The sequence below is a fragment of the Pavona decussata genome, unplaced genomic scaffold (assembly GCF_977016875.1).
Source record: "Pavona decussata unplaced genomic scaffold, jaPavDecu1.1 SCAFFOLD_233, whole genome shotgun sequence".
Classification (NCBI taxonomy): Eukaryota; Metazoa; Cnidaria; class Anthozoa; order Scleractinia; family Agariciidae; genus Pavona; species Pavona decussata.
This window is the reverse complement of record NW_028145638.1, coordinates 5,125,223-5,152,892: the sequence shown is the minus strand read 5'-3', so window position 1 is coordinate 5,152,892 and position 27,670 is coordinate 5,125,223. Positions and strand designations below refer to the sequence as shown.

Genomic DNA, 27,670 nt, shown 5'->3' with positions numbered 1-27,670 from the left:
GAACTCTTTTTCATAATTCTCAATAACACACGAACACCTAAGGTTTATATTATATTATATTCCTTGTGCAGAACAATTTTCGAAGAGCGCTTAACTTTACAGGAGCAGTGAATACAATCAGGAAAAAATAGTTCAGGCTCCAGAAGTGATGAAGTTGCCTGATGAGTGTGGTCAGCTCCTGACCATACGAAACAGAGCTGTAGCAATAAAACGATGAATCACTTCTGAAGCCTGAACTATTTTTTCCTGATTGTAAGTTTTGTATTATATATACCAATGCTACTTGTAGTTAAGGGGCTATAATTTGTCACGGAGATATTGCTGTATGTTAGTCAAAACTACTCATATATTTGACTAAGAACCTTTTTTCCGACATGAAATTACTCTTAGAGCACCGGGAGGAAAATATAAAATGACTTCTTCGAGGAAAAATAGACTGTAATAACTTTATAGCAATTTTTCCAAAATACTCAGAAGGGACTTAAAAAAATCGGCCAATTTTTTTCAAGTTGCAATCCATTTCCATCCTGGCCATCCGCGGCCAAAGATGAATGATACTAGTTTCTGTGCACTAGCAAGGTTATTGTCAACAAAACTGAACCATTATTTTAACCTTTCCATCGATACAGATATGATTTTTGGCTATTCAAAGTGACACTAATAATAGGTGAAACTGCCCCTTTAGTTTAGCTTTAGCAAACATGGATTGAATTATAGCTTTCAAGTCAAAAGCCATTTTATGATCCTTTTAGTTCTACTTTTAACTTTTGTGTATATATTTTTTTCATTTCTTGTTTTTATAATTAGGTTTTTATTTGTTCTTGGAAATTTTTTAGTGGACCCTTCTGTAAACCACTTTTGTGATGTTGGCATCCTCATTAAAGATTACCCTCAAGTCAAGGCTTACACTTTAAAATTTCGTGTTCACGTCACTCCTTAAGGATTGTTGTGATTTGTTTTAGTGTGTAATTCAATCTATTTCGGCTGGTTATGTAGGTTTTACTGGTAGTTGGAACAGTTTTTGGTTGAGAAAACCTGCAGTGCGTTGTTAACAGTAAACCAATTTGGAAAAAAAGTGTTTGCATATGCATGGTACAGTTACCGTTACCATCCCACCCCTGGGCATACCCCTGGGGACTTTGTTTTACTTGACGTTCTATTCCCCACCCCCGGAGAGACAGAGACATTTTCCCATCTCCAGGCCTCTTTACACAGACAAAACTAAGATTGCATAAAATAGTTATTTCTGTAATTTAGCAGAACCAGGAGTTTACATTTTATGTCTTTTAGTTCCCTCAATTAGCAAAGTCATAGTATCATATACATGTATTATGCCATCGTGTTGTACTTCAATCATAACTTTTAAATAGAGTCAACGTTTAGCGTTTAGTAACTGCTATGTCGTTCTGACACTTCCATAAAGCTCTTACCTTACAGTGGAGGAAGAAAAGGAAAGAAAAGAAAAGCTGCAATCAAGCTCACACAGTTACAAGAAAACTGAACTGAAAGGAATCTAGAAATATTTTTGGTATCCTTTTTGGGTGGAAGTAAACTGCTCATTTTAGCAACTTAACAAACATGCTTGCAGAAAGCGAATTGATTCTTTTGAAATATAAACACCACGTATTTATCTCAACTTGCCTCGCCCCAACCACATCAACATGACCTATTAAAAAATTCCCTACCCACAACAATAACAACAACTTTCTACGTACTTAACATTGCTACGTTAAAACGTAAGCAAAATATATCATGGAAGGACGAGTACTGGCTCCCTGAAATAACCACGAGGGGCAATAGAAACAAGGTAGTCAGAAGGGCCAGCTTTATCCTGGGGGTTCCCGGGGGATGAGGGATGAAGGGGGTGGGGAGGGGAGACGGCAAGACCTGAACCATACCTTATGCGCATGCACATGGAGGTCAACTTTCAAAGCGACGAAATACCGAGGGTGATAAAGATGGAAAAGACAGTACCTCATTAGAAGATGTCTCGTTAGGACCTTGAAAAGTTTACAGAGTTCATACGTACGAGTCTATAGTCATAAAGGTAGAATTTTCTTGGAAATTTTCAACTGTCTGTTTAACAGAGGATGACCGCTTAATAAAGTTGTGTGTGACGTAGCCCAGATTTGGGGGATAATATAGCATTTTGAAAACCTGCTTTGATTCTATTGGAAACAGCAGAAAAAAGAATAGGTGGTAAAAATAGGAAGCAATTATGATGAAAGAGATTTTTGAGACATTGTTAAACTTCTGAAGCAAAACAATTTCTGTCCAAAATGATATCACAAACTCTGCCAGACACAAACATTACTATACGAAAAACACAAAACAAAATTACAAATCAATCTTTAAATACCTTAGAACTAAGACCTAAATTTTTGCCTATTAAACGTACGCTGCACTTTGCGTATTGTAAATTGCAATCAAACATTTTTGCCATTATATTTTTTAAAGCTAAGTCTTGTATTGTATTATCTTAGCTTGTATGAATGTTTGTAGTTATCTTTCTGTAACTCTTGAAATTGAAATGAAATAGACAAAAAAAAAAAACATTACTATACGAACAAACAACAACAACACTAATAACATATTAAGGAGGCAGTTTCCATAACATTCACAACAGTATATAGTTAGACACATATTTCGTTTTTAAATTATCTTTCTTGACAATTCGTGGTGTCTGCCGGCTAAGTGTGTTGGGAATCTCTGCTCAGTTTTAGTGAATTGTACATAGCAAGGACTGGACAGAAGAAATTGTATATATTATTATTATTATTTTTATTATTATTAATTTTTTATTACAAATAAGAATATTATTGTAACTTTATGACGTTTGTTTTTTTCTTTTTTAAAAAGTTGTGCTTGAAAATAGCTCTGTTGTGCTTGAAAATAGTCTCTTTTTTAATCGAAATGAATTGTATATAGGCTTTAATAGTTCTTTTTTTCTTCTTTTAACTTGTAAATGGCAATTTGCTTGGAATATGTTAATAAAGAGATTATTTATTATTATTATTATTATTATTATTATTATTATAAATACAGTTTAAAATTTTCAAATGTCATCTTAAATATATGCATATAGTTATAAAAATAGCAACAAGGTAAAAATAAAAGTAATAATATCAACATCTCTATAACAAATTTCAAAAAAGGGCCTGTGTTGTATAATTTGGTATAGCAGCAATCGAGTTCATTGATCACAAATGTGAAAAGTCCAGGATTAAAAAGCTACACTGAAAATATCTCTGTGCAAACACTATAATTAATAGCAAGGCTACCAACTCTAAACAACTAAATAACTATTTTAAAAAATCGTCATTGTTATTGTTATTATTACTACTAATCATAATGATGATGATGATGATGATGATGGTGATGATAATGACAATAATAACAAAGAGGCAAGCAATAGCGTGACCAGGAATTTGTGGCATACTTAATATTACGTGACATCACTGTTTAAGACATGCCATGCAGATGTTAGCTTTGCGTGAGTTCTGCATATTTGGCACCGTTATCTTGGCGTCACGAAACGTTTCTTGTCACGAAATGTTTTGACCTACACATTACACCGGTATTGACAGTTTGACCACAATCCATAAATTTATTGATTCTCTTATTTGTCTCTTGCTAGTTGAGATTGTAACTAGAAATTAGGAGGCTTGTTTTGCAAATTATTATCCGTTCGTTTTGAAAGAACTTTGTTCTTTAATTTGGCTTGTTCCCGAAATAACTTGAGAAACAATTTAGTTCAGAAAATTGCCGTATGAGGTGTTGATAATGTCTGCTCCTCGATAAAGATGGCCTTACTATTCTAATAACAAAACATTAAGACTATTTCTGGGCGTTTAGTTCAAAGTGTGTAACTATACTGAACTTGTTCGCACACCCGTCCCTGGGTTTCAAAAGAAGAGGAAATAACTTTATAAAGCAAAACGTTAAAATTCCGTTCATTTCTGATAAAAATATTCGAGTACTTTTTGTAAATAAGAAAAGTGCGCATAAACGGAACATTGGTTACGGACCTAGTTTTGTTTGATGGGAGAAAACGTCGTTCGTCACATTGTTTTGCTTTTTAACAACAGTACTACAAAGTAAAAAGTCCGTTTTACTCCTTGGATAATTTTTGCCCTTTTTCGATAGTTTCTGAGCGGACGTCCGCTACTGGCAAACCCGTATTACGCATTTTGACCTTGAAGATGTTTTATTTTTATTGCGAAAACAACCTTGTTGTACAAAGCAATAACGCCAACAATCAACAAAAGATTAACGCCACTTGAAAACAAGTCTTTTTATGGAAAAAAAATTCACAGACTGACCTTTTTGAATCGAGTCATGTGATGTTTTTTTCGGTTGAGTACCTGGATGAAAACCCAAAGTCTTTTCATACAGTTGAAAACAGCTCAGCAACTGAGCATTGCTCGTTTTTTCGATATTTTTCAAAGTAAAACGTTTCGAAAGTTTGTCAGACTTGTACTTGAAGCTCTCGGACGGTTAAAAGAAATGCTAAGACTTCGTGATTTAGCTAATGGTCCGTGAAAAAGCTAATTCCTTGAATTCTCAACTTATGACATTTTAAAACAAATAAGTAAAATACGTTAAAAACAAACCTAACGAATATTGCAAATCGCTACGGAAGCAGAGGCGAGAACGGCGACCGAGTTTATGGGCATTTTATTGCGGAAAATGGTACACGAGGCAAACTTCCTAAATGCGATTTTTTTGTTCTTATTTTTGGGATATTTTTAACAGATTGTATAAACTGGTTAAGTTGATTTTGCAGCTGCATTACAGAAATTGACGTTGTTTCTTTAACTTGATCTTCTTGTATTTTGTCTTGAAAATATTTATTTAGCCATCACGTGAACAAAAATCCGACGACGGCAGACACGTACAAACAAGACGTTTTTGTTGTGATTTTTTTTTAAGAATTTGAAAACAAAGGAACAATATCACATGAAACGGAATGGATATTTTCTTACCTGGCTAAAACCTCCTATGTATATCTACCATTAAAACTTTTAAATTACAAAAATTATAGCAATAAATGTGAACTCCACAAAGCTCCATCGTAAATCTAACGCTAGCGACAGTTTGAAGTTCAAATCATCGCGGCTTTCCAACGATCGCACACTATATAATTATTTGCAATTCTGTTGTCAATAAATTGTTTAATTAACTCGTCGCAGGCCACGTTTGCCACTGAAAGATTAGTTTCTAGCAAGCAGCGTGAGTTTTTACGATGTGGACAGCTAAATTGCATTCTTACCTCGTGTAACGTTTCAGTGGACAAGTCCGCTATATCTTGTGACCGAAAGAAGTTGCTCTCTAACTTGTTGTACACATTGAAGTAAACATGACTGGTCGATGCTCAACGTAGGCCTATAAAGCCACTTTCACAGCAACAAATCATCTCACCGATTCGTTAGTTGACTTAACTCGGCTCACCGATTTAAAGTCATCTTTGATGATTTCGTAACTATCCCACAATGGTACTTTTTACAACGAGAAGGACATTCACTGGTGACAACGTATTCCTCCCACAACGGAAATCATCCCCTGAAAACAAAACGTGGATTGGTCATTTACTGTATATAATAACATCACTTACATACCTGAAATACCTCATAATAAAGGCCTTATTGTTCAGGCTTGAGGTCAATAGAAACTTTATTGTACTCCAAGAAGCCTACGTTGCCACGGAAACCACATTCCGAAACGTACGGCCCACGCACTGTTTGCGGAGTTGCCATATTTGGATAAATCTTGACAGGGTATTTCAATTTCCCGCGCAGAATGGTTGTTGTTTTGAAGTTTTTCTGTTAAAAATTAACCAAAAGCACGATTTTAAACGTTCTCGAATGCCAGTCGTTCGCTTTTTCTTGGCTTCGAAAAGAGATGTTAAGCTTATCTGCGCTTAGCTGATTACTTGGTCATTACAGACTCGGAATAAATATTTAATGAGTATTATTTTAGAATTTTTGAAATATTTTTATCTCGATGTCTATGCCAATGTGTTTGCAAACGAGAGGCAACTCCGGCAGTTCATAGGCGTAGCCTTTTTCCCGCCAATCTAAGCACATGATTGGTTTTGCCATTTTCAATTTGAACGATTTAGAGTTTTAGAAAATGCGATATGGTTTGGCCAAAAAATAAAATAAAATAAAACACCAGAACGGATCATTATGCTCAATGCCCCATGTCTGTCGAAACAATAGAAGTTCTTAGACTAAACAGTGGTTGAGTTCAGCCGATAAGAAAACAATAAAATAAAGAGTTACTTTGTCTTTCGGGGCTTAAACAATTCCAGTGGCTGAAATATGATTGTTTGCCGATGATTTGTTGTGGGGTTTTAATAATGTTCCCGGCTGTCTACCAAGGAAGAATTAATGATTGTACAAGTGTATCCAGCTAACTTTACAGAGAAAGGAGTGTGATATCAGTCGTTTGCAAGAACTCACAAGAATGACAAATGTTGGTTGAAGTTTACAACATGAACCTCAAAGACTGATAAGGTTCACCTGTTGACTTATCATTGTAACGACTGTGAGAACTTACTGTCAAATCTCGGTAATTGGACATCCTTTCGCCCTTCAGCTAACATTTGAAATCAGTTCGCCTTGGACAGAACATTGCTACAGCTGAAAAGATAAATTTGAAATTAATAAAACCTGTAAAATTGAGAAAAGGGATGAAAATATAACTAAATGAATTTCGAGTTCTTCTTACAAACCTTTCATTGGTGCATATGTAGCGCAAAACTTTTCCAGCATACCGGGTATACAAGAAACGCCACCTCATCATAAACTTTGCATAAACTGATTTTCAGTATTGGTCTCCATGATGCTCAAAGGTTTCACCGCTAATTTAACGTGATATTTCCAGTAATACGTGCGTTTATCTGCCCAAGCAGAATTTCAAAACTTTGGAAAATAGTTTTCGAAATAATATCTAAGCATCACAGTTTTCTCGAAACGTCTTTTATTCTTTTTGTTTAACCCAATCAAATCAAATCAAATCACATCGACAAAAAAAAAAAAAAAAAAAAACGGCTTGGGATCCTTACAGAAGTATGTAACTTCGTCTTTCTGCAAGTTACGTTATCATTGATTTCTCGTCTGCAATGACTTATCTACCTATAATATATTATTAGTATCTTTTAAGGTGGCTGCCTGTAGGCCTGCATTGCAAGGGAAGACACTTCACAGCCAACCGATACTGTCGTTCTTTTGTTACCCTCTCCTCTCTCAATGTTGTCATTTTCTCGCATTTCTGCAAGCAAACCTTGCGAACCAACATTGAGAAGACAGGGTGACGAGATTCCGCCAAAGTAATCTGACTGGGAATGTAGCCCTGGTGCATCAGAGCTTTCAGCTGTGTCTATGAATGTAACGGATAAAATTGCAGCTTGCAACGCTTGAGCGTATGGATCGTGCAGAGCTCAGTTTGAAAACATTTAATCACTAAAGAGGAACTTGCTGAGCAAAGACGGTGAGAGAGAATTAAACCTAAACCCGTACTAGCTTCTCTCGAGTGTTATGCAGTGCTGCTATTTCCATATTGTCAATTTGGAAGAAATGAAAACAAACAAAGAAACCAAAAGCGAAAAACACCACAGACGAGGCCTGCTTGCATATCCCGAGTCTTAAGATTTCAGTCAGAACCACCTTTTGCAGCATAAACAACACCATAGCAAAGTTCTGCTCAGTAGCTTTCATGTGAAATGCTGCAGTTCAGGATTTCATCCACAGACTCAAAGTCAAAACCACTTGTACAACTTAAAAAAATGGAAAAGAGCAGCAGGCACTGTGAGTGTTCATTGGAGTGGTCTTATTGAAACATTTCATTCACATGAAGTCAGACTATAAATCTTCTTAGCGCTACATAGTAGCAGAGAAACAGCACCACAAGAAAGTACTGTTCAATAGCTTTCATTTGAATGGCCACACTTTAGGATTTCATCTTCTGAAGGACGCGCGCAACGCAGCGCAACCTACATACAAGAGACCGGGCTTTTTTCATGCAGCGTCGAAACGGGTCGACGCAGTCACTGGGATCAATCTTTCCCTCTTTTACTGTTTTGCTTTCGTTCGTTCGTGTTTTACTCGAAGAAGTTTTCGTGTGCTTGGGTTTTACTTAAGCTGCCCTTGAAAGTTAGTTTCAATGACCGCATTAAGAATTGACTCCAGTGATAAGGTTAAGTGAACGATTCAGTTCCTTTGTGGCATTTATTTACGACCGCAATGTGAAATCAAGAAGAGGTAGTGACATGAAGATTTAGAAACTTGTTTTGCTCGTTAAGGAGCTTTCTCCAAAGTTTTGAATTCACGCGTGGTTCTCAAAGTTCATTCCGTATCTGCAACAGGTCGGCCATCACTTTCTTCATTTTTTGGAATATTCGCGGGAAAATGTCATCATTGACTGATTACGTAAAGAAGCGCGTTACAGTCCTGGGTCAGTGCACCGCTTAACTTCATGATTTTTTCCGGCAAAGGTTACGGAGCTATAGTTTTGAACATGAAAACGGAAAAATACAACTGTCACTCGTAGAAGAAAATCTTGAATTTTGCAAACAACAATTGATGATGTTTCGCCAGCAGATTTTAGTGTGGGATCGATTACATTGAGTCATTCTTCAAACAATAATGCACTGTATTGAGCCTGCAGTAGTAAAGTGTCATTTACAGAAGAATCTTGAAAAAAATGGCTCGAATCGGGACGAAATAATACCCGCAACCTCAGTATTCTTGTGCTCAACAGCTCGAAGAAGAAAAAAGGCAGATAAAGTCGTGCTTTTATCAGAGGGAATGTACTGCGCAACAAATATCAGCGACCCAATGTACGGTTTGACGAACGGCCCTTCAAAAGTCCTTTTAGTCACGATGGCATCATTTCTTTTCATTGATAAACTACAAGTTACTTATTGGTCTGTGGGTATATCTTGAATAGCACTGAATAATGAAGCATACCTCTCAGAAATCTTTCCATTCACCGTGGGCTTGGCTTTTCGCCGAGAGTTTCGGAGATCATTTTGTAAGAACAATTCACTGTTGTTTTAATCGCGCGCGCTGCGCTGTCAGTCAGATTAAGCGGTCTGCTTGTATGCGGACAAACTTAAACAAGGAGCCTATTTACATGCAGACCTACCACGTGCTGTGGAAAACCTAGCATTGTCCCCAGGACTCTCTTCTACTCAAACCTCTAAACGAGGTTTTTCTGTGCAAGTGCAAGCAAGCAATTGAGCAGTACTTGTCTGTGATGTCGTTCACTGCGCTGTACTCCTGAGGTCATGGGTTTTAATGTGATTTTCCTCGAATTAAAGTTTTTTTTTTTTTGAATTTGTTTACAAATATGTAATAATTCGAAACATGCAGTTAAACGAAAGGGTCACTGTACCCTCTCAAAAGATACGATCCAGAAAAGAAGCTTTAATTGCTTGCAATCAGTAAAAACTTTCAAATATGAGTCTCTCTGATCAGTTCCCACTATGTCTGGGTCTGGTGGGGGAAGCGAGTAACATTAATCAATCAAAACTTTAAGCAACGTTTTACATACAAATAACGCACTAAGCATAAGCAACTGAAGATAAATTTCTTGGAACTAGCCAACAAGTGCAGCATCAAGCATTATTGACGAAAAAAGCTTCTTGCGTAAGTATTCTCAAGGCCTCGATTTTATGCCCACGGGCGATTGAAAGCTCACATTTCTGGCGATAAGTCCTTTGTCTGCCAAACATTTTTCTAAAACCGTTTAACGCAAAAAAGATGATTGCTTAGTTAAAATAACACGATAAAAAGTATACAGGATCACTGTTCACTCGCTTAGGAGAAAATAATCATTTATCAGTTGACTTGTTGTAAGCAAGCATCGAGGAAAACCCGCAATGTTTCGACAAGCATGCGCAAAAGCGTTTTTGACGCAAGAAATAATGCGCAATAAGGATGCGCAGTGCAATTAAATCGAATGTGAACCACTGATAAGAAAGCTATATGGTACAGTGCTGTCCTGTGGTCGTGTTTACGCTGTTGTGAAAGTGGAACCTACCACAAAAAGAACTTGAATTCTCACAGTGGTCCAAGCGAAGGTCAGCACAGACTTCCAGGCATGCATGTCTAGACTAAGTTATTTCAAGATCAAAATGATCCTGAATTACGCCCTTTTATAATGGGGACTCATGTTTAAATGTCAAGGTTAACCTAGACCTTAAATCATAAGATCAACATGACGGTCACAAGTTATCAAGTGACACAACTAAAATATCTCGACTCTAAGACGACACTGGACTTCTTAACGATGTTATTGGCTTAAAAGAGTAAGGTAATTTTCACATATTTCCTGCTTCTTCTGCCGCTTACCCCCAAACAACATATATTTTCCTTTGATCTAATTCATAACCACTCCCCATTGCCCAGTCAGCCAACTGCAGGGACTCAGAACTGAGTTTCTTCAATGAATCGGCAGTCCCAGGGAGAAGGGGGGGGGGGGGGGTACTCCTTATAATGGACTGTACAAGGAGGCTCCACCCGAAAGGGGTACCTTTTTCAGGATGGAGGTATCGCGTGATAGCTGATGAGGGCGCAGCCCGAATCAGCTATCACGCACAGAAATCAAGAGCGAATAATGTAATTGTTTTAGTATAAATCTACCAGTTGTTCAAAACTAAACAAGTAAATTGTCTATATCCTCATCGCAGACACTTCGAAAACGCGGCGAAGCGGACGCCGTTTTGTTGAAAACCGCTACTCACTATCTATCGCAGAATAGTGTAGCCAATCAGAGAACGGCATTCGTGATAGAACACTAGTAGATTTATACTAAAAGAGTATAGAGGGATTTCACAAGCTGAAGTATAGAAAAGGATAGGGAAAACTGTCATTTGGGTATTTAAAAGGGCCTTTCAAAATATCTCGAACACACCCAACGACAAAAAGATAGTGTTTCTTCTGTAGGTATGTGAATGGGGGACCACTTCCTATAGAAGGTACACCTTTCCTGTTGAAAATGGTATGTAAAAGTTGAAGGTTTGGACCTTGGGGCGGAGCCTCCCTGCATAACACTTTCTTGAGTACCATCCACCCCCCTCCCCCCCGGGTTACCAGTAATTTAGCATTCATGAGAAAAGAGCCTCGCTCGCCGTTTTAATCCAATACGACATACCATAATGAATTCTATACTAGTTCTACGAGAAAGAACGAATATCAAACCGAAGTGGACACTGTTCATTTCCATTCTTCAGCTCTACACAACGGGTCACTGTAGCGCAGAATAGCGTCCTACTCGTTCGCGCGGGATTTCTGTGGTAAGGCGATTTTGAGTTTGTGATTTTAACCCCTTTGGTTTCAACAAAAGAAAGGGTGTTGCAAAGGTCAGATCTGAATATGGTATTAAATAATATTATTTATTAAAAACTAGATCAGTGTATGATGCAATTCCATAGATTTGATTGGCTTAGCGGCCATGTTATATGAGCCATTATACCATGCCCGATAATGGCGACCATTAAATGCCTTCTGGTTGTTCTTGCAAATCGAAAGCAGCAAGATCTAGCAATATTTCTTGATTGTTTTCGGTAAAACAATTATTTCACTCAAGCTTGTTGGATATGAAATGATTATAGCCAACTCGGCGCTATGCGCTATCTATCAACTCATATCCAACGCGCGCTCGTGGAACAATTGTTAAATATTTTTGTCTGAATAGGGCTATGAATTTAGTTGTGCGTGTCACACTCCCGCCAAATTAAAATCCCCTTTCTCCGGGACCTGCGAAGAAAAGGAAAGAAATAAAGCAAGTCTTATCTCCGTCTTTAATGTTTTAAAACAATAACGAATTACATCACCCTTGCGAGGAGATCAAGCCACAAAACGAATGATTAAGTCACGAATAATTCCTTGTAAATAAATAATAATACTAATAATCTAAGACTATGGTTCTTCAATGTTTACCTAAAACCTGTCCTCTCCAACAATAACTATATACACTCGATAAAACATTCATACAAATTCCATACCGCAAATGATACTTAAAGCGTAGCACTTCAGTCGCGTCATAATCGATTCCCGGAAAACTGGCAAACAGTAAGTCGGCCTCACAGAGCAGTTTCCAATTGTGTCGAAAGTAATTTCGATTGTGATTGGTTGGCAAAACTCGCGCCACTTTCTCAACCAATGAGAAGCCAAACCCAAACCAATCGTGGCTTGCTTGCACGCGTTTTCCCGCGCTTTGCATGTATTTGCTTCGAATTCTGATTGGTTAATTGCACTGTTTGCGACAGTTGTAATTGGCTAGAGTAATTGGAAATTGCGATTGGAAAATCGCTCTAACAATAAAAACAGCACATAATACCCTTTATTTGAGAGCTGAGTGCAAATTCCATTCTTATATTTCACTTGAATTGCATGCGGAGCGAGCGGAAATACGGAAGTAATTTAGGATCATTTAGCCCTAACGTTAAACAGACGGCAAGACAGTTGGCATAAAAATTTCGAAGTATGTATCTTCAATGTAAATACTAATCTCTTCTTAGCTGAAAATCTATTTACTGAAATATTTCTGTATATCTGAATTAATATTACCTAAATTTTTTACCTTAATAAATTACGTCATTGAAAATCTCACAACTCGATTATTCAGGGTTGGGAAAATCAAATTTTAAAAATAAGAGACGGCCTCTAATTTTATGATGTGACGGAATTGTGTAAGCCACGTAAGCGGTATCTATACTTGGTGGGACGTGTGTTAGGTGCTTAAAAAACGCGAAAAGGTCTGAAAAAAAAGAAGAGCACCTTTGTGATGCCAGCAGTTGAGAGGAGGTTACAGTAGTTTTCAATCAGAAAGACCGCTCAACCGAAACCGCCAGCAGCGAAAAGAAAACTATTGTATCTCGTTAAAACTGATGTTCCAACTTGTAAGGAAAAATGCCGCAAGAGAAGCTTCGTTCGCTGCGTTAAGCAGAAGACTGATTAAAATTTGTCAAATTTCTAGTAGCCTTTCAGTCAAGGTGAGAAGCGAAGTAACCTATTATAACATAACGTAATCAGTGGTAAATCAAAACTTTCAGGCAAATGAGGGAGGGGGCTGTCGAACGCTCGACTTAACGAAGCCCTACGGCGCCTCTGGAGAAGCAGACTCCTACAGAGGTGCAACTGGTAATTGATAAAGCGATTCCTGTAAACGGGCTTTCAGAGAAACAACAATGGAAGTCAATACACAAAACAAAACAAAAAAAATAACAAAAAACAAAAAACAAAAATTGAGATCGAGCAAAAATTGAATCAACTGTTTGATTCGCTAAAACGAAACTAGCACGTGCTCCACTGTTTCACGTCATGCGCATGGTGTGTCTAGCTGATTCGCTAAAATGAAACTAGCATGTGCTACATTGTTTCACGCCACGCGTATTTGCAAGCTGATTCGCTGAAATGAAACCAGCACGTGCTACATTGTTTCACGCAACGCGTATTTGCAAGCTGATTCGCTGAAATGAAACTAGCACGTGTTACACTGTGTCACGCTCATGGTGTGTCTAGCTGATTCGCTAAAATGAAACTAACACGTGCTACATTGTTTCACGTCACGCGCACGTGTCTAGTTGATTCGCTAAAATGAAACTAGCACGTGTTGCACTGTTTCACGCGCATGATGTGTCTAGCCCTGGTTTTCTAACCCTGACAAAAATCACCTAATCTTTGCCTAAACAGCATTCCCTAATCTTGATAAATCACCTCATTTATCTTTGTCTAAACACAACTTCCAACTTACAGCTCAACTCAAACAGTAAGGCAAACACTGAACCTTACATACAAAACCGTTGCTGAAAACGTAAACTGACCACCATCTTAAAATAGCATGAAAAACAAACAGCTTCTCGTTTTTTTTTTTTCGCATCACCTCGTTCTTCAAATATCTGAGCGCCTAGAAAGGCTGCTCAAACTTATGAGAAGATTCAAATGGATCATGAAAAACATGAGTGAATGGCGTTCTGAAAGACAATGTGAAACACTGTCTTAGATCAAGACAGACGTTGCCAAGTAAAGGTATGACAAAATTCATGAATTAACAAAAAGATGATTGAGATTATCTCTTTCTTCGTTTGTCCGCGGGTTCACCGGCATCCTTTTCCATTCCTGCAGGTCTCAACTTTCTTAGCTCCCTTTCTAGCTCATTTATGCGAGGCGACAAGCTCCTTCTAACCATGCTCAGTTGTTCTTCTCTTGCCCTAACATCTTCAATTTCCTTCTCATGTCTCTCATATACAATCTGTAGCCTTGTTAGAGCCTCGCATTTCTCCTTCAGGTCCCGGTACAGGACCGACTCTCGAGGCGGTAGAGCCCCAAAAGCAAATTTAAGATCTTCGATTTTGGCTGGGCAGCGTCGCTTTGGATCCATGAGTCCGTCCGAGGCGATCATGTTCCCATCACGTGTGAGGATCGTGGGGCACGGCTGCCTCATTTTGGTGAGGTGTTCGCGGTACATTTGCCCGGACTTCAAATCTTTGACTACGATTGTCTTTGACAGAAGATTCCAGAACAGGCTGCAGCGAAGATAGCCATTTTCGCTTGTGAACTCTAAGAGGTTCACCGCGAATTCGATGGTACTGCGGTAGTTTGGTGGCGGACTAGGAAGCTCTAACGGAAGCGGCTTGCCATCACTGCCATCGTAGTCTCTTCTCATGAAGGGCAGTAGTGTAGCCTCGCAGTAGGCCGAGTAGCCGGCGTCGTACACTTTCCGCTGCTGTTCCGCGGTGCTTGTGAGAGCGACTTGCATCTTAGATTGGAGGTACCAAGACAAGATGCGCGCCAGTAGTGGATCTGACACGTAAGCAAGCTCTGCTACTATACCTAAAATAAAGTGAAAGAAACCCGGCTTATTTCAGTGACTTGGACTGTGGCTATAACTGAATTTTGGCTCATCTTTCCTTTACCTATTATGATAACCTGAAAGAGCTGAAATGTCATTAGAGACAATTATACCATAAACAGTAAACCCTAGGCTGCTGCTGTGCAGTGTGCCCTTTTTAAGGTAAATCTTTATTCGTGCCCTTGACGAAAACTCACTAAAAGCTAAAAAAGTCATTTCTTCTCGCGCTGAATGGGCAAACGGTAGTCGGTACAATGCTGGAAACGTATGTCTTTCTATTCGGCTTGCCTAGCGTCTGTGATGATTTGGGTTGAGACATGACAACAATCTAATCAAAGCACTTAACACCCCCCTTCCCCCAAAATCAATGACGAATTCACTTGCAAAGCCAAAACGCGCCATTTTTCCAACATTAAAATGGGGGGGGGGGGGGAGGGGTTCTTAATTTTTCATTTGATTTGTCCAAGATTCTAGGTGCTTCATACAGCTAGTAAAGAGATTAAGCATCATGTTTACGGAAAACGTCAGCTTCCCGTTTACAGTAAGCACATGGAAACAGTGCAAAATAATTCTCCCGTTTAATTAACGCCAAACTACTTACCTTCACGAGAAACGGCAAATAGCGAACAGATATCGGAGGAAGATCAAGCCCACGTAGTTATTTCTGCTGTAGGCGCGATGATTAATCCCTCTGTTAATAAACTCCCTGTTTAAATTTTCTTCCTGTACTTACTACTTGCTGACACGTGCTGAGATTCACCAGAAGAGCATCCCATCGAGGTAAGAGAGGAGTGGGAAGGGAAGGGAAGGGAACAAGGAGGAGGAGGAGGGGTTACCTTTTCAAGAGATCGCTCCCTTGAAACAGATTTGCATCTTCAGGCGTTTTGTTAGCTGGTAACAGTCGACATAACAGTTATCGTCAAGTGTATCGAGCGTTCAATCCGGTCAAAATCGCTATTTTAACGACTGAATTAGAAGTTAAGCCCGGCGTTGCATATTATGCAACTCGATCGTGGTCAGAGAGGCAGTAACAAGTACATTGTCCTCCCTTTGGACACAATACCGATCAACAGTTCACCAAGGTTTCCAAATCGTTGAACTGGGAGTCGAAATTTCGAATTACCAACCTTCAGATCGAAACTGGGACGCGTTTCCCAGTAAGTCAGAGTGCACTAACCTTTTATGTATTGCCGTATCCTGGCTGGCGGGTGCCCCTGTTGCAGGATAGCTGGTCGGGTGGCTGCCTGACTCGTTTCATACTGATTCAAGTGATTTCTACTGGTTTGAAGTACGCTTATCACGTCTCTTGATCTCGGTTCTCCTCGGAATGCACTTCGTACAGGCGTAAGTGCCGCCACGACTTCCGCTTGGCTCCGATTCAGCTTTCGTTTGCCTTCAGAAACGCTTTGCTCTACATCGGAGATTTGCTTTCTTAGCGGTTGTAGCTCGTTCTGTATTCGTTGAATGTGCTCGTCTGTAATGCAAAACAACAACAACAAACAAACAAAGGTGATTGGCAAAAGAACCAATGTGCGACGATCTTAAGAGATTAAATAGAAGGAAAGATTCTTGCAGTTATATACGCAACCAGACTGTTGCGAAAACCTGAAAAAAAATTCAGGCTTGAACGGGATTTGAACCCATGACCTCTGCGATGCCGGTGCAGTGCTCTACCAACTGAGCTATCAAGCCAACTGGGAGCTGAGCACTGCACCGGCATCGCAGAGGTCATGGGTTCAAATCCCGTTCAAGACTGAATTTTTTTCAGGTTTTTCGCAACAGTCTGGTTGCGTATATAACTGCAAGAATCTTTCCTTCTATTTAATCTTTCATCCGTAGTGTATATACATGTTACACATGTATTTCATATTTAAGATCTTAAGAGAGTCAACAATGTATAACTGAACAAGAGTTATTTACAGCAAGAACAAATTTGGAGATTGTAGTTGGTTATTGAAATGCCAAACGTATATAAGTCCTGGAGCTCATAAGGTCGCTCACCTGGGGGAATAAAGTTTGTGAAGTCGACTGAGTGCGTGATGTAACGAGCAAGAGAACGTCAGCGTAGAAGGCTACAGTAAACTAACATTTCCAAATTCCAATTCGATCTGGAATGTGTCCCCAATTAATGCTCTGCGCTAAATTCATTGACACTTTAACAAAGTAATTTATTTTAATTTTATTTTTGACTCGCTGCATGTTTCCCGAGTTGAACCTGAGCAAAGAAAGCTGGAAAATCAATTTTGATCATTTCTGTATTTAACCTGAATCAGAGGACTTACCTGTACTGAAAGCAAACTTCACGGAGTGCGACTCGACACCAGGGGCCGAAAACACTAATAGATAATCGCCGATGTAGTTCCCGACGCGACTACACAGGGTCAACCTTGGTAATCTAGCGGTGCCATGGTTGAGCGTAAGTTGGACCGGGGAATTTTCCAACGAGGGAAGAATGGTACCCTCGGGTATAGTCCCTGATGGTTGGATTGCCACGCTAACTGCTAAGGAAACGTCCGCGTTGTTGCCATACCAATCCCTGGCTGCGATGTCTACGATCTCTGCGCCGCTAAGAAACAAGACAGGGATTGAGTTGTTACATTTCTGGGTTTACCGGCGCGAAACGCGGGAAATTATGCAACCGGCAACAAACGCGGGAAATCGTGCAACCGGCGACAAACGCGGGAAATCGAGCAACCGGCGATAAACGCGATAAAACGTGCAACCGGCGACAAACGCAGGAAATCGTGCAACCGGCGACAAACGCGATAAAACGTGCAACCGGCGACAAACGCAGGAAATCGTGCAACCGGCGACAAACGCGATAAAACGTGCAACCGGCGACAAACGCGGGAAATCGTGCAACCGGCGACAAACGCGGGAAACAACGTGATCGGAGATGAACGCAAGTAAACACGTAACTGGAGCCAAGCGCCGGAAAACATGCAACCAACGGCACACGCGACAGGGGACAAGCTCAAGTGTGTTCTACCGCCACGTCATCCTCGCCAGTGGCCGGAATTCGAAAAGTGGCATCTTCGTTCAAACTGGCAAGGCCACGTTAATTATTTTAAACATGTAAAAGTAAGATATGACGTACAATATATGTAAAAATATAGGTTACCAGTGAGGACTCGAACCTCAGTCTCCTGCATTCAAGGCAGGCGTGGCAGGTGAGCTCTCAGTGAAAGCGGGCGAAATAGCACAGCTTATTCTTACTACACCACTAAGATCACATGGTTGTTCACTCAACACGGATAATCTAATTTTACTCAGGATCGTCTAACAGCGATATGAATATAAATAACATGAACGTTAATTATTTCAACAACGAATTTTTTGCCTCCACTTTATCAGTGACTAACCTTTTCCCCGGCCGAGGGAGTATGGTGCGACCCTTGACGTCAGCTGTACAAGACGCGCTAAGCACCGTGGGAGAACCAGAAGGAAAAAGTAACACTAGCCTGTGAGCAGGACCTGGAGCGAGAAAAATATGGTAATTCAGGTTGGAATATAGCAGTTAACATGTTTGCATTAGGTTCTTACTTTTGAGTCTGGATAAAAGTCCTAGATATCGTGTTGTCAAGGAGTACAAAAATACTAAATTGTGTCCATTCAAATAAGAGCTACTGAACAGTACTTTCCTGTGGTACTGTTTATCAGGCTGTACAAGATAATTCCAACTTTTGAGTCTGTGGATGAAATCCTAAAGTGTGACTATTCAAATGAAAGCTACTGAGCAGTACGTTCCTCTGGTGCTGTTTATTATGCTGTACAAAGTGTTCTAACTTTTGAGTCTGTGGATTAAATCCAAGAGTGTGACCATTCAAATGAAAGCTACTGAGCAGTACTTTCCTGTGGTGCTGTTTATTATGATGTACAAGGTGGTTTCAACTTTGGAGTCTGTGGATGTAACCATAAAGTACGGTCATTCAAATGAAAGCTATCGAGCAGCTACTGACCAATGCTTTCCTGTTGTACTTTCTATTATGCTGTGCAAGTTGTGCAGAGTACGTGAAAGAAATGTATTGAAACGCATAACGCGTATGACGGTGTAGCGCCATTGTTTTGCTAATTAAACTGTTTTGTGACGTTCTCGTTGCCGTCGCAGTTGTGATTTCGTTAGAACTTGAACATTTCACAGGAGCAAATTTTTAAAAAAGGCGAAAACTTCTACTTATAATTGTTAAACTTACATACCTGGTTGCACCACAAACTGGACTGGCTCGCTCCTGGTCACGTGATCCTCAGGCGGTAGAACACATTTGAGCCTGTCCCTATATTCAGTGTACTGACAGATGATTGACCACTGCCCCGCCTCCTCCAAATAACGATTTGCTATTGGTTGAAACGTGACTATTCCTTCCTTATTTTGAGTGGGTTTTCTGTACACCGCTGTGGTCTGAATGGTGTCATCTGGCCGGGTGATTTCAAGATTAAGATGACCGACTGCATCCACTCGGACTCCATCTTCGGTTTGGCACTCGACCTAAGCGTACAAAAAGCCAAGTCAGCATTTGTTAACAAAAATAATTACACTAATACTACGACAAAACTAAAGAATTGTAAGCAGTCCCTCAAAAACGAAGACGTTGGTCTAGAAGAGGCGTGTCTGTCTTATTATGCACAGTAGGGACCTAAATAAATGCCGTTCTCAGAGAGGACCTCAGCAGGGAACTAAACAAGCGTACATCTTAGAGAGGACCTCAGCAGGGACCTAAACAAATGTACATCTTAGAGAGGGGATGAGCAGGGAACTAAACAAATGCTCATCTTAGAGAGGACCTCAACAGGGACCTAAACAAATGTACATCTTATAGAGGACCTCAGCAGGGAACTAAAAAATTGTACATCTTAGAGAGGAGCTCAGCAGGGAACTAAACAAATGCCCATTTTAGAGAGGACCTCAGCGGGGACCTAAACAAATGTACATCTTATAGAGGACCTCAGCAGGGAACTAAACAAACGTAAATCTTATAGAGGACCTCAGCAGGGACCTAAGCAAATGCACATCTTAGAGAGGAGCTCAGCAGGGAACTAAACAAATGCCCGGGGTTTTCATCGAACTACAACGTGCTAAGCGTGTTTACCTTCAATACGGGGTAACCACCTGTAGCCACCAGGGCCTGGCCAGCGGCTATGTGTACTATCACGGCTCTGACACGGTTGCTTTTCTCCAAAGTGGCTGTCACGGTTGCCGCCTGTCAGAACAGAGAGGAAAACTTTAATGAGCAGCTGTGGAAAAAATTAGTCGAGATGCTGTTTTTTTTTTTTTTTTTTTGCTGTTCAAGATGGTTTAAACTATTGAGTTCGTGATATGCGAGCTGCGACAGGATGACGCCAAACCATCTTGTTCTTGCGTTGATATTTCTTATTGAATGTTTTTCCATAATTTCTTTAATCAAAAGTTTATAAGGTAATTATTTAAAGAAATATGATATCATGTTTTAAACCTCGTGACATAATGATAGATGTGTTATTCAGTGAGTGGCATAGGCATACTCGGCAGAAAAAAATCCGAGTGTTCCTATCAGGAGTCGAACCTTCCGATTACTAGTTCGGATGCTCTACCACTGAGCTACAGGAGACTCGTGGGAGCTAAGGCCATTAAACTAGGTTCATGGGGCAAACATCCTGTATACTGCTAGGATTTCAATGTCGATGTGTGGCATATGAGCGTTGACAGAAATGTGATGTTTTATGTTCTTCACATGAAAGCTACCGAGCAGTACTTTCTTATAACTTTTGAGTCCCAAAGTCTGACCATTCTTTTGGTGTTGTTTATTATGCTTTAAAGTTGCGGACACAAGTGTGACCATTCTAATAAAAGCTTCTGACTTTTTGCTTTTTGCTTTGCCAAGACGTTGTTTATTTTCTGTTGGCCTTTCACCTTTCTTCAGCGAAAATTTGTAGTTGCGTTTCAGCTGGAAACCAAATTCGTCTTAGTAGCAAACAAACCTAAATAAATACTCACCTGTAGATTCCTATGTTCTGAACTTGTCACCCTTAGCTTGACTTGCTGTTCACCGGTCCGGCTGCCGCACTTCATGGTGTTGGCTTCAAACATCACCTCTCCTTTCTGTGTTGTCTTCTTAGTCAGCTGCAGTCCGCAGGAGGCTGGTGTGCAGGACAGGTTCAGCGTTGTTTTGAAAGGTGTCTTGTTACCAGACCGATCGCAGACGTAAGCGTAGATGGACGCGCTGAGAAAACAGTTGGAGAAAAACTTGGCGGTGTGATCGTGCTTTTGGGAGGAGTCATCAAACGCTAGGCTTTTCAACTCGATGTGATGCGGTGCACCTGAAAAAAAGGAAGTAAATCAGCCAATCAATCAATCAATTAATTAATCAATCAATCAGTCAATCAATCGATCGATCGATCGATCGATCAATCAATCAATCAATCAATCAATCAGCCAATCAATCAATCAATCAATCAATCAGCCAATCAATCAATCAATCGCTCGATCGATTGACTTTGTTTAATGAGGATAACATTTAACAGTCTGTTTCATGATGACTGACAAAGCTGTGGTCCTCAGATTCCGAATCAAACTAGAATTTGGAAAAGTAAGTTTCTGAGGAGAGGGAAAAACCGGAGTACCCGGAGAAAAACGTCAAACACTGAAGAAACTCATCCCGAGCCACAGTAGGAGGAGGGGGTGCGTGCTCTCACCATTGCATTATCCCCGCTCCCCAACTAAGCAACCTTAACAACTATCATCGTGTGATTTTTTAACACAAATTTTAGCCCACGTTGTCTTTCTGCCCAGCTATATTAATGAGCAGCAGCCAACGCATAGGGAAACTTAAGAAAATTGCTGGGGGCATCCCTACGATGGATAAAAAGTGACATGGAAATGCAACTGCCACAGAATCTAATTTAGTTTTCTAGTTCCTCTTCATTCATTTACACGAGACGTGTTCTATTGAGAGAGAAAGGTTGCAATATCTGCTATATTTTAAAAGATATTAAAGGGGAAGTATCATGGGGTTTTTGACATCTTTTGTTAAAAATGATGAAATAAGACCTTCAATCAGCTGCCAAATAATTCTAGAATGACGAGAGTAACGAAATCAACTCAATTCTTGAAAGGAACAACTTATGATCTGTTCTAGCGCATTTTGGAAACAAAAATGCGAGAACTTGAAAAACATTAGCCTAATATTTTTCAAGTTTCAATCGAAACCGGCCTACCCTGTCTCTGGCCAGAGGCACTAATCGACAGTTTTATTGTACTGGGGTGATAATTTTTAACAAACTTGAAAATTATTTTGTTGTTTCTGCTAACAGTCAAACATTTTTGGGTTTTGAAATGACAGCAAATTTTCGTGATACTTCCCCTTTAAGTTCGAGAAAGCGAACGCAACTGAACACTCACAGAACCGTCTTGGCTTCCTCGTGTTCGGTTACCTAATTTATTAGAAGCTAATCTACGCGATCCCAGAGACTCACCAGGTTTGAGGCTAATCCGCTGCGTGTCTTTAGAAAATCTGTTATCTTTGTCGAACAAACACATTGTAATTATACCAGGATGGCCAGAAATGGTCGCATCATTGTTGAACACGAATTCAGTGCCCTTGCGGATTACGTTGCCAATGAAAACGGCGGTACTTCCACTGCAAGAAAGAACGAAAGATAAAAACTTTATCTCACAAAGGATTGTCCAATACCATTTCAAGACTGAAAAGTCAAGCCCCAGGAGCTTATCTAAGAAGAAGGGGAGGGGGCTATATAGATGTTGGTGTTGGTGGGGAGGGCCTAATCCAAATCGTAAATTTTGGAGAGAGTTTAAATAAAAATTTTCCGCTACTACGACCTTGCAATGGGTTGTGAATTAACATTTCAAAAATACGTCATAAACCCTTAACATTTTTTGGGTTTGGACAGATGTCAATCCTACAAACTAACTGTAAATTAGGAGACTTAACTAGCTTTGAATGTTTGGTTTTATCAACAGAGTTGTGTATTTAAGTATTGACGTTTCGAGCGTTAGCCTCCCCACCGACGCAGCACCAGTTTCTTTCGAAACTACCCCCCCTTCCCCCCCCCCCCCCCCCCAACTAGCTTCGGACTGACAGAAAGCAGCGTTTCACAATCCCACTATCTATCCCTCTGTAAAATGTCCTTTTCCTAACAGTTCAAACATTATTGTCTCACCACTAATGGTATTGGGGGATGGGAGGAGATATTTAAAAATCTGGCATCCAACAAGAGGGGAAGAGTTAATGGAGCGCTTCTTACAGACGGGAGAGGGGAGTGAAGCTGACTGAGCTTTTACGGTAAACTATCGATTATTTCTGACTCACCTTTTGGAGGGTGAGTGATCAACTGATACCATTGGTTCGACATCCGGGGGACACTCGGCGGTATTCCCTAATCTGTCCCGTACTTGGATCGTGAGGTTCTGGCTCAACTGCCTCTTACTGTCGCACTCAATTTCCACAGAGCCACTGTCACAAACGAACATCCACTTCTTTGGCTCGCCTTAAGTGGAAAAACACAAAATCATCTTATTTTACTTCGCATGAGTGCACCTACACTTCCAATGTTACTTGCCAATGAAAGACGCTGAGGCGTTTAACGTGGCTCCAACTGTTGAGTCTCAATCCTCAAATGTGTCTACACAACTGAAAGCAACTAGCCCACGCTTTACCTGCGGTACTGATGTGCAAGATGGTTCTAACTTTAGACTGGGCGTTCTGTGACTCAAATCCGGAAGTGACTCATTCAAATGAAAGCTCTTCAACAGCACTTTCTTGTGGTATTGTTCATTATACTGTACAAGGTTGTTCTAACTATTGAATCTCGAAGTCCAAAAGTGCGATCATTCAAATGAAAGCTACTGAGCGTACTTTCCTTTGATGTTATTTGTTTACTGTTCTAATTTTTGAATCTATGAAGGAAATCGCAGTGTGGAAATTTTTTTAAAAGCTTTTAAGCACCACCAAGTAAACGTTCTACCAAATATGTCAATGGGTTTTAACCCTTAACCCCTAATATCAAAGAAGAAATTCTCCTATCTTGTCCCCATATTTTTCTTATAGAAGCACTGGGGATAAGTTATTAAAATATCGAGAACATCCATCTTGCCTTGGTTGATCATATCCTTGATTCTCAAGACGTCAGGGGTTGAATAAGCATTGATATTACAAGGAGAAATTTGATGCTGATCACTGTTAGGGCTTAAAGGGTTAAACTTTGTTTCCCTCAGGAGTTAAATGAAGAGTTTTACTTGCAGTTTGCTTTACATACCTGCGATGGGTTTTATCCTTATTTGAGATTGGCACTTGACATCACTGCACACACACTCAACATTTCCCACAAACGTGCTGGCTGCGAGGTTAGCTACAGGACAGTCAGGCAGGTAAGGCAAATTCCTGACTTGCACCTGGAGACAACAACACAGAGACAAAGAGTCAAAACAGAATATCGGGTAATCAAACTTTGCAGGGAACGTGAATACAATTGATCACTTTCGAAGAAGCTTGCGTAGTTGCGAGGGCGAAAGTTGGGAAGTGTTACTTTAACTTTTCCGACGTCTAAATTTTCGAACAACGAATATCGAACAAAACTAAATAAAAGAAAAAATTCAATGTCTTCTAATATCAAAGAACAAATTCTTCCATCTTATCCCCATACTTTTCTTATAAAAGTACTGGGGAGAAGTTATTAAAATATCAAGAAAATTCACCTTGGGTGATCATATCCTTAATTCTCATGACTTCAGGGGTTGAATTAGCAAGGAGAAATTTGATGCTGATCACTGTTACTACTTAGGGTTAAGCTTTAGATGTTTTCTTTGCGGTCCTATCCTCACGACCAACTGAATATACAATTTAATTTATGTTCCCGAGTTTGGGCAGCTTTTAATAAGAAAATACACGTTTCAGGAGCTTACGACGTTTGTATTATAATACCATGGACTTTATTTTAAGAGGGTAGCACATGACAGTAAGGAAACTGATAACTCAGTGGCCCCAATTGCATTGTAGGTAATCTTTCCTCACCTCTCCGCTCCAACTCGTGGTTACTTTAGGCTCAGCAGCCTTGAATTCATCAGCATTCAACAGCTTGCCGCTCTCATCAAACACTTTCAAGAACAATCCCTTCACGATGGACCCCGCTGGAGCCATCAGTTCTAAACAGTCCCTTCCATCTCTTCCGTTCTTGTCGACTCCATTGACGGCCATCATTTCATTGTGATTGCTTTCACAAATCAGCACTTTATGAGGCAGAGTACTTGGCAAGACCTTGATGGAGAACTGTTTCAATTCCTTGAGTACTTCGCTCACTGTGAGTTTGCGCCGGTTGCTATCCACGGAAACGAGTGATATTTTGATTTTGACGGTGCACGGAGCCTTACCAGACGGAAGTTTCACCTTGGCTGGAGAAAATCGCCCTTGACCGTGTTCGATGTTCGCCAGGTGTGGGCCACCAACAAACGCCTCGCACTCCGCGTACAGCTTTGTTCGTCTTTCGTTCACAGAGCACGGCTGGCTCCATTGATCAAGAACTTGAACCGCAAACTCGGGAAACTCTTCATAGTTCATGACTTCGGTTGTTTCAAACTGGGGAAGCTTCACGCTTTGTGGTTGACCTGACGGTGGGAATAATAATCAATAAAATAAAATCAGTGAGAGTAATGATTATCGAACTTCTCTTAATAAATAAGGTAAAAAAAAAAAACCCCTGTAGTTCCGGTTACCCGACCCTACCTTTTTCATCCGCTTTCTGAACGTAACATGAGGTGGGCTATATCGGCTGTCGCTATTCCAAATTTTGCAATTTAGCTCTTTCGAAGTCTATAACTATTTTTAGCGACTAAAAATGAAAGGCCATTACTGGAAAGCGCTTACTATTTTTTTTAAACGGCCACTCACTTCAATAGACAACCAACCTTAGCCGGCAACGAAAATGCACAACTTGCGTTTTCTGACACGCCGTGAGTCACAACAGACACCGTTAACTCGGCCCTAAGAGAAACTCGTCCGAAGCTTACTTAAGGACTCCCGAAGATTGCCGAAACTCACCCAAAGGGTACCGGACTTAAGCCGAACTTAACCGATACCGAAATTAAACCCGAACACTACCGAAACGCGAAGATAGGCCGCAAGTTGCCATCCCCTCTATTTTGACTCAATCAACGATTCCGCAAACACTAGCACAAATTGTTAAAAAAAACAGCGATACTACACAGTAATCAATTAAATAGAAGAAAGATCCTCGCAGGTATTTACGCAACTTAAGCAGGTTGCGAAAAGAAAGTCTGCAACAACATGTTTCATATATTCATATAAATTTACACAGTAATCAATTGAAAAAGATACATAGAAATGACGATATTCTCACGAAAGGCTATTACTGGTTTCATTTTTTTTTAAAAATGAGTGCATGACTTTATTTCCATTATGTGTTTACAAAACACAGAATCGAAATGAACTCTTGAACTAATAGGAAAAACAATTGGTAAGCTGGTTCCCATGCAAACAGAAATGTCTCGCAAGCAGCTGTAATTTTCAACGATCGCTTAAGGGCAGAGCTAGCCTAAGGTATTGATCAGTACTTCAATGTGTGGCGAAGAACATGCAAACAAAACGTTATTTAATATCAGTAAGGTTTTTACTATAATTAATTATATATTTTATCATTTATATTAGTCTTTTTCTTTTCTATTGTTTTTGATCCTTTCGTTTTGGTTATTTAGCCCCGAACATACTCGGGCAGACCTTATGAACTACTCTCTGAAATTCGAAGTAAAATAAAGCTTATGTATGCAGCGCATGTACGTTTCAATAGGCGAAGGCGAAGGAAGAGCCCCGGAAATAGAAAAAAAACCTTCATTGCAAGCTGTTTCCTAAGGTGTTTACACAGGCAATAAAAAAGTGGCTAGATCTTCCTTAGAGTCGGTAAGACAATTAAGACAATACAAATACTGCAGGAAAGAATTTTCATCAAAGCCAACGTATATTAGTCACAGAGCCGTTTACATTTAAATGTGTATGTTGTGGTTGAAATTTATTCTTTGTTTAAATATTATCTTCCTATTTCATCTTCATGGGTATGGTAATATGTCATAATGAGTTTAAAACAATGGTAAATTGAATTTAAACCAAGCATAAAACTGAAACATAACATAGACAAAAGGATATAGATTTTGTATTTCTTCAGTTCAAACACTCACTTGGATCTCCCGCCATACTGAGAGTTCAGCAACAATAAAGCGCGCGAAGGATACAACGACACGTGATGTGAACACGCTGTTGAACCAACGGCAGATCGCGTTATATCGGCGCCCAATACCGTGGTATAGCGAATCCACGACCACAAACGAAGACGAAATGGCAACTTAACAAGAAACAACCAGACCTCCAAGGCGAGCGACAATGACTTAATACCAGGCTTTCTTATCTTCTTCTTTCACAGCGCCCATCTTGGTCTAATTCTCTCATTAACAGCTCAAGGAAATAAGTAATTGTTAATCCCCCACCGACACGTAAGCAAAATAAAGGGCAATTTATTCCTCTGTCAAGATGTTTCCTGTCAACCTTTGTTGGTTTCATGCTTATCTGGGCCCTGAGAGATTGGTTAAGATCTCATGTGATGTGCGCTCGGCCAATAACAACAAACTTACATTTTTCAACCAATCAGAAGCAAAAACGAAATCATTTTTTAGTTTGTCTTGGGCGAGTTTTCCCACGCTTGGCAACGGTTCCGTTCTTTTAGCTTTGGGCTCTGACTGTAGGACACTTGCGCCTGTATAACGTGACAGAGCAGTGTAAATACGTTACGACTGTCGACTAAATCAGAAATC

At 39.9% G+C, this 27,670-nt stretch overlaps 1 protein-coding gene across 2 annotated transcripts in view; it reads right to left on the bottom strand.

Annotated features, from left to right (window-relative positions):
* Positions 1-11,791: 11,791 nt before the first annotated feature.
* LOC146458555 (structural maintenance of chromosomes flexible hinge domain-containing protein 1-like) overlaps positions 11,792-27,670 on the bottom strand; it is a 44,283-nt gene continuing 28,404 nt past the window's right edge. For both annotated transcript variants that reach the window (XM_085090800.1, XM_085090799.1), the window contains 11 exons: positions 24,867-25,456; positions 24,112-24,247; positions 23,166-23,343; positions 22,312-22,475; positions 20,834-21,156; positions 19,950-20,060; positions 19,060-19,348; positions 18,225-18,336; positions 17,145-17,428; positions 16,040-16,336; positions 11,792-14,843 (listed from right to left, as the gene is read on the bottom strand). In XM_085090800.1, coding sequence (XP_084946926.1) covers positions 14,080-14,843; positions 16,040-16,336; positions 17,145-17,428; positions 18,225-18,336; positions 19,060-19,348; positions 19,950-20,060; positions 20,834-21,156; positions 22,312-22,475; positions 23,166-23,343; positions 24,112-24,247; positions 24,867-25,456 — 3,248 coding nt within the window. In that variant the 3' untranslated portion in view covers positions 11,792-14,079. The remainder of the gene's footprint in view (positions 14,844-16,039; positions 16,337-17,144; positions 17,429-18,224; positions 18,337-19,059; positions 19,349-19,949; positions 20,061-20,833; positions 21,157-22,311; positions 22,476-23,165; positions 23,344-24,111; positions 24,248-24,866; positions 25,457-27,670) is intronic.